Source organism: Pantherophis guttatus, chromosome 2 (genome assembly GCF_059756535.1).
Source record: "Pantherophis guttatus breed Tessera chromosome 2, ASM5975653v1, whole genome shotgun sequence".
In the NCBI taxonomy this organism is placed as follows: Eukaryota; Metazoa; Chordata; class Lepidosauria; order Squamata; family Colubridae; genus Pantherophis; species Pantherophis guttatus.
In genome coordinates this window covers 291,544,972-291,552,370 of record NC_142064.1, presented here as the reverse complement: position 1 = coordinate 291,552,370, position 7,399 = coordinate 291,544,972, and the positions used below count along the sequence as shown (strand labels likewise).

The 7,399-nt window shown below is 49.6% G+C and overlaps 1 protein-coding gene across 1 annotated transcript; it reads left to right on the top strand.

Moving 5' to 3' along the window:
• The first annotated feature begins 2,725 nt into the window (after positions 1 to 2,725).
• LOC148116157 (DLA class II histocompatibility antigen, DR-1 beta chain-like) lies at positions 2,726 to 6,875 on the top strand. The gene is made up of 4 exons (XM_087885406.1): positions 2,726 to 2,812; positions 4,150 to 4,165; positions 4,881 to 5,171; positions 6,844 to 6,875. Exons 1-4 carry the CDS (start codon positions 2,726 to 2,728, stop codon positions 6,873 to 6,875), a joined length of 426 nt encoding a protein of 141 aa, XP_087741532.1.
• The last annotated feature ends 524 nt before the right edge of the window (positions 6,876 to 7,399 follow it).

Below are 7,399 nucleotides of genomic sequence, written 5' to 3'. Positions count from 1 at the left end.
GGAACCTCCCTGAATTCTGGGCTTGGGCTGGAAGAGAAGGGGGGACGGGGGGGTCTTGGCTGGGCTCTGGGTGGGGGGAAACTCTTCCTGGAGGGGATTGGATTCCCACTCCTGCCCTTAGGATCTCCCTCACTCACTTGGGATCTCACAAGCAGATCGCGAAGTGGGGCAGCATCTTCAGGGATCACCCCTCAGCTGATAGAAGCCGAAGCCCAGAGAAGGTGGATCAGCCTGGAAGGGAAAATGGGATCCGACCTGGAAGGGATCAGGAGGGATTTCCTGACCCTGAGAACCAATGAATCAATGGAGCAGCCCCCCACCTGGAATTGTGAGGGGAGGAGGGGGGCTGCATCCCTGGAGGCCATGGGGTTGGACTAGAAGATCTCTAAGGTCCCTTCAGCCTTTGAGTCTCCCCATCGGCCCTCCCCCCCCCAAGCCTTCCACCCTGTCACTGCGTTATTTGTATTTGCCAGCTGAGCTTCCATTCTGAACATTACGGTAGCTTACCAGAGAACCTTATCTCTGAGATAAGACTGTCTTGTGATTTTTGAACCACTGCGCATGTCTACATTCTTTCTTTTCTAACTTCCTGATTTACTTCTTCCTTTGTCCATCTGCTGATAAACTGCTGGTAAAATGTAGTTAGCTAGGTTTTTTTACTTTTATAACAAAAATGTTTTCTTAGAATATATACTTCGGGTTTTCTTTCTTTGAGAGTATACACCATGGAAAACAAGATCCATTCACCTCTAATTAATTAGTTTCCCAAGTGGGGGGGAACGAGTCTGATTCATGCTTCAACATACCCACCCACCCCCTCCTGCTTGTGGGGGAGGGGGAAGAAAGGCTGGGACTGTCCATAAAAGAGGAAGCAGCCGGAGACCCTCCAGACTCTGGGCTGAACCCCCGACAGGCTCCACTCCAGCAGCCCTTCAGGGGGTGATTCTTCCCCCCCTTCTGATTCACCCCCCCAGCCCCCATTGAGCTCAACAGCAGCCATTCTGGAACCCAAACCGACCTAAACCCCACAGCGCTGGGGGTCAGACCTCCCCTCCAGCAGCCCCTGGGCCAGGAAGGAAGGGGGTCAAAAGTCAGAGGCTTCCCTGGGGGTTTCACCTGGGGGCCAGGAAATGTGGGGAGGGGTCAGTGTGCGTGTGTGTGTGTGTGTGTGTGTGTGTGTGTGTGTCCACAGTCACCAGCTCATCCCCACCCCTTGGAGAGTCCAGGTGCTGCTGGGGGCTCCCTCCCTCCCCCCAAATTGAGCCTGGCTCCTCTTTGCCCTCCTGGAGTCTCCGCAGCCCCAGCCTGGATTCCCCCTGGGCACTGCGGGAACTCAAAGGGCATCTAGTCCACCAGGGAAACTCTGCCCACAGCCAGGAGTTCGATCCTGAGGGTGCTCAGGGCTCGACTCAGACTTCTCTTCTTCCGAGGTGGGTAAAAGGAGGAGCCAGATTGTTGGGGGGAGAGGCTGACTCTGTCAAGCGCTTAGAGAGGGTTGAGGCTCCCTAGGGAAGATCCTGAGGGCCAAGGCGAGGGGGGTTTCCTGCCTGTTTCTAGGCCCTGCCAGAGTTGGTGTCTTTCCCTCCTGGATGGAGCCTCGATTGGAGTTCTTGTTTCCTGCCTTCCTCTTTCTCTGGTGCTGATCCCTGCTTATCTGTTGGCTCTTGGAGGGGAGGCGGCTCCTTCTCTTCCCTTCCGAGCTTTGTTATTGTCTTTTTTGAATGGGGTGTAAATGTGATTTATCTCTCTGGGTCTGTTGACAACCAGAAGTTTCCTTTCAGGATTCCTGGACAAGGAACTTGAAATATAAATTTATGACTTTATTACTGCACATGCTGACTGCAGCAAGAATTCCTTATATACAAAAATGGAAAGAAACCTCCATCCCCAGGATGGACAAAGTGATGGAATGAAAAGATTGGCAGAGATGGCAAAATAAACTTTTTGACCAGAGGAAAGAATAGATTTCCAGCTGTTTTTCTACCTGGAAGCCAATTCTGGACTTTGTGCAGAAAAAAAATGAGATCTGGACTTTGGGATTTACTGATTAAGTTAAGTTGTTGTTATAGAAATGGTTAATATTTACTTAGAGAGGAAATAAAAACAGAGACTTCAGTTTCACTTTGTATTTTATTGTGCTGGGGAAGTTTTTTTCCTCTCTTTTTTCCTTTTGCCCTTTATCCTTCCCCTTTCTTTCCCTTTCCCTTTCCCAATTCCTTATTACTTTTATTTTCTATTTTATGCTCTTATAATCTTAATAAAAATAATAAAAAGGAGCCTTTTGTTTTAGGGGCCTTCCTGTTCCATGGTCTGGACTTTGTGCTTGAGGCAGGAAAAGAATGAAATCTGGAGTTTTGGGATTTAAGTTAAGTTGTTGTTATAGAAATGGTTAATATTTACTTAGAAAAGAAATAAAAACCGAGGGTACAATTTCACTTTCTATTTTATTGTGCTGGGAAGAAGTTTTTTTCCTTTTGCCCTTTATCCCCCACTTCTCCTTCCCCTTTCTTTCCCTTCCCCATTTCTCTAATACTTTTATTTTCCATTTGATGCCCTTATAATCTTCATGAAACATCATAAAAAGGAGCCTTTTGTTTTAGGGGCCTTCCTGTCCCACAGCCAAAATATCCAAATCTCATCAGGATCTGCACAATCAGATGGCAAAATTTATTCCACAATGTCACTTTATATATTTTTCTGCTGAAAGTAGAGATTGTGGTGCATTATGGGAGAAGATGTGGACGTTCTCCGAGGAAAGGAGCGGGAAGCGGAGGAGAAACGGCCGAACTTCATTCCGGGATCTTCATCCGGGGTTGCTTTGCAAGGAAAAGGGGGATCCCGACCCACAGGAAGGAAGAGGGAGATTCCTACACAACCGGGGTTCAGGGGAGGGAAACCTGAAGGATCCCGTCCATCCAGACGTTCTGAGCAAGGGAGACACGTGTTTCAAGGAAGGAAATCGCCCTTTTCTCTTGTGAAGCCAAGAGATCCCTACGGAGATTCCCCCGTGAAGGGGGGGGGGCTCGTGAGAGGATCTGGCTGGATTAGGAGGGATCCCTGCAGATCCTGCGTGGACTGTCAGCTGAGGGTTTTCCTGGCTTCTCTTCGGATTGGGGGGAGCGTGTGACCCCCAAGTCCTGGCTGGCTGTGGAGCTGCCCCTCCCCCCTTGTCATCCAGGGCAGCTGCTGGCGGTCCCTCCTCCCATTCTGAGCCCCGAAGGACCCCTCGAGCTCTGGATCCACTTTGCCCTTCTGGACTCTCGGCTGATCCAGTTTAGGCTCCTTCTGGACACTGTGGGAACTCAAAGGGCATCTAGTCCGCCCCTCCAGTCCAGGCTCCCAGAGAAAGGGAGTTTGGAGGAGAATTGGGGGGGGGGCAAAAGGAAGAGGAGATTCTCCTCCGGAGCTGGCATGAAAGACCCCCCCAGATTGCAGCCCCCCAAGACTGAAGGGATTCCCCTCCCCCACTTTCTCCGATTCTCTCTCTGCGCAGAACTCTCTCCTGCATCGGGCGAAGTCAAGGGAGGCTCTGCCCGGAGACCGATGACGCTGCAGAAGGGAGGATTCCCATTGGTCCTCCTGCTCTTTCTGGACTCTCCCTCTTCCGAAGTCCGAGGAAAACTCCTCCCCCCCTCCAGACCCTCCGATTCCTCCTCTGGGGCTGGGAGCGTCTTTCTCCCCCCTTTGGGGCGCTTGTGGGGAGCCTCCATGGCTTTGGCTGGGCTCCCCCTGATGCTGCTGCTGGGGGCGCTGGCCCGGATCCCCGGGAGCGAAGGGGGGGAGGAGACCCCCGGTAAGGAGGGGGCTGGGCGGGGGAGGAGGGGGCTGGGAAGGGGGAAGGAAGCCGATGGGTCCCCGGAGCCTCCCCCAGCCTCGATCTCTGCGTGGTCTCCTCCCCCTTCCTCCCCACAGCCCCCCCCCAGGAGGACGGAGAGGGACCCTAATCCTAACCCTTCCCCCATGTAGCCAGGTGGGGGTCGCAGGCTCTCCTGTGCCTGGGTGGGAGGGGGCTGCAGGGAAAGAGGAAGGGGAGGAAAAGCGAAAGAGGGAAACTGAGGCATTTTCAGTCCTGAATCCCCAGAAGGGAAAAAAGAGGCATTTGAGCAAAAGTCTTTGGGCTTCTTCAGAAACTTCACTTTTTCTCCTCAGATTTGGGGCTTTGGAGGTCAGGCAAGAGGGGGGCTTCGGTGCCTTGGGGGGCGCTCTGAATTTGGGGAGGAGACACAGAACTCCTGTCACCCCCATAATCCCCCTGGAGGGGAGGGGGAAGTGAGGGAGGAGGAGGGGGCGGGAGACCCTCCCTTTGGGAGGCTCTTTGGGGGGCTGCACTGCAGGGTCTTTTTGGGGAGGGGGAGAGGAATCAGGAGTCACCCAAAGGGAGGGAGCTGGACTGAAGATTCGGGGGAAGAAGAAAAGGGGGGGAGAGATGGAGGGAAGGTGGGGGTTGAAGGGCTGGGAGACCCCAGGAGAGTCGGTCTAGATGTCCTCATTGTGACCCTCCCCAGATCCCCTCCCAAAGGAAGAGAGAGTGGGGGGGATGGAAGCTACTTTCCCTCCAGCCCCCCCCATCCTTCCTGCCCCTTGAGATCCAACCTTCCCTGCAGAGACTGAATGGGATCGCTGGACCGGTTGAGCTTCTGCCTGCCTTTTCCCACCCCTCCCCCTCTTTCCTCCCCCCTCCAGACCCCCCAGGAAGCCTCCCTTCCTCTCTGGGACTGACAGAGTTCCCCTTCCCTCCTCCAGGGGGCGTCTTCCGCCAGTCTCTCTCTGAAGGACTCCCGCAACTCCCCCCTCCCGCGTAGACCCCCCCTCTTCTACTAGCGGCTGGGAACGATGGGTCCTGGAGTCCCTCCTGACGGCTTTCTTCCTCCCCCTCGCAGCCTATATCCTTACTCAGTGGAAGTCCGAGTGCCGCTTCCTCAACGGGACGCAGCGGGTGAGGTTCCTGCAGAGCTACGTCTACAACCGTCAGGAGTTCGTGCGCTTCGACAGCGACCTCGGGAAGTTCGTGGCCGTCACGGAGTTTGGGAAGGGGGATGCGGACAAGTGGAACAGGGATGAGGTCGATCTGCAGTACCGGAAGGCCCAAGTGGATCGCGTCTGCCGGCACAACTACGGGGTGTACAGCTACCAGGCGGCCAAGGTGGAGGAGCAAATGATTGGCCGGAGAGGTGAGTCTGGGAGGGAGGGAGGGGGGGGCTCTTCCCTGGGAGGGGGACACCAGGACCCCCCTTTCCTTTCCTTTCCTTTCATTCCTTGGGATCCTCCCAGATGGAGGTTTTGCTCCTTATTTATTTATTTATTTATTTATTTATTTATTTATTTATTTATTCTGCACTCTCAGATGGACAAAATCTTCTTCCCAGGCTCCAAACTCTCCTCCTGCCTGGAATCTGGGATCCCTTCGATCCATTCCCCTCCCCAAGAAAATCCATCCAGATATGTTTCTTTTGGGGGGTCTCTCTCTCTCCTGCTCAATGCAGGCACTTCTTCACTTAACAACCATTCGTTTAGTGAGCTTTGAAAGTTCCAACAGCAGTGAAAAAAAAATGACTTATGACCCTTTTCCACACTTACGACATATTCAGTCAGGAGGCAAAACTCATTTTCACTCCTAAATTCTTCCCTGCAAGCCTGGGAGGATTTTCAGCTGCCACATAAGATGCATTTGGAAATGTTTTTCCTACCAAAGAGGATATTTATTTATTTATTTATTATTCAAATTTCTATACCGCCCTTCTCCTTTCGGACAGCCAAAAATAAAACATTTGTGCACAAAAGTTAAAATAAGTTTAAAATAATTAAATAAGATTTGGCCCATAATTTAAAACATTTCCATTTCCAAAACATTTTCGTGGAGATAATAATATTCACCTGTTTAATTTGTTTCTGGATGAAATTTAAAGTTCATTTTTCCCCTACAAACAGGCCAACATTCTTGTCATCTGGCACAGTACTTGAAATAATTCTCATTCCAATAATATTGAACATAGAGATTTCACTTTCACTTTTATTCATTTATCTAGTGATTTTTTCATAACCTCCGAAAGTTCCCCAAGTGCCAATTGTGTTGGTGTTGTGAGTGTGTCTCTTTTGTGGGCCTCTCAGGGCCTCCCTCCCTCCTCCCTCCTTTTGGGGGTCTCTGGGGGGATTTTCCCTTCAGGGAAAGGAGCCTCATCAGCTGCCCAAAGACTCCAAAGCCCATCCTCCCCTCCTCTTTTCCTCCCTTCCCTCCTCCCTTCCTCCCTTCCTCCCTCCCTGGTTCAGGGACAGGACCTAAATCTCTGGATTGTTTCTTTCTTTAGCTCCTCACAAGCTTCATCCACATAAATAAAATGCATTTTTATTATAAATGCAAAATAGTGATCCTGAATTTCATTGTGATTCGTATAATTTCTTCTTCATCAAAAGTATTATTTTTACTTCCATGAAAATACTTCAGACAAGAGGCCAATAATTCTCTTCTTTATTAAAAGAACAGGAATATTTATTAAATTCCATGTATTTAGAGCAAATTGTTGGTGCGGCTCCAGTTTAGGAGACCTGAAATCATCGGATGTTTCTTGAGTCTCTTTGGGGGAATTTTCTCTTTATTTTTTTTTTCCTTCTGAGCCGACTTTTCTCTCCGGAGAGATCCGGGCGTCTCCTTCCCCCAAGAGGCCAAAGCTTTTCTCCGGCCACCAAGAGAGGCTCTCAACCTTCCCTCAATTCTCCCCAAAATTATATATATGTATATAAAGAACTTAATGAATCCTGCTGAATCAGTCTGCCTGTGGGTGCTTTCTGGATTTGATTTTTACAAGAAACTCTGATTTATATCTGTGTCCTATTTTACTACATTAGGCATCAAGCTTGATATCAAAAAGAAATCTTGAATGACATGATGTGGGGCAGATAAAATGTACTTTGTCCTCCTGCTGTTTCAAATCAAGAGGTCTCTATTTGTGTATTAAATTGGATTCCTGGAAGGGCCGAGGGAGAAAGTTGTGTCCCTTGGGAGGTATTTAAAAGGGGAAAAAAATACCTTTTCTGATCCAATTAAAATCTCCAGCAACTCCAGTCTGGCCAAATTGGAACCCCAAAATCTTCACTTTTGCAGTCTTGTAAATAAGGAGGTTTGGGATGGGCTATAAAAATAAAAATGTAAAAATACCAAATTGCAGCTTTAAAATCTGCTCCTTCAATTTTCTTGCTAAAAGTCTTTTTCTCATCCAAAATTTGCATTTCCTGTTTTGTTTTGTTTTTTAAAAAGGCCATTTTCAGTTTGTAAAGCCTCTGCCTTCTTTTAGCAATTCCACAAAGGCCTTTAATGTCCCAAGAGGCAAATGGGATTTTCCTGGAAAATAAAAACAACTCACACCTGAAATGCTGCTATTTGTCTGCATGGAAACCTGACCAG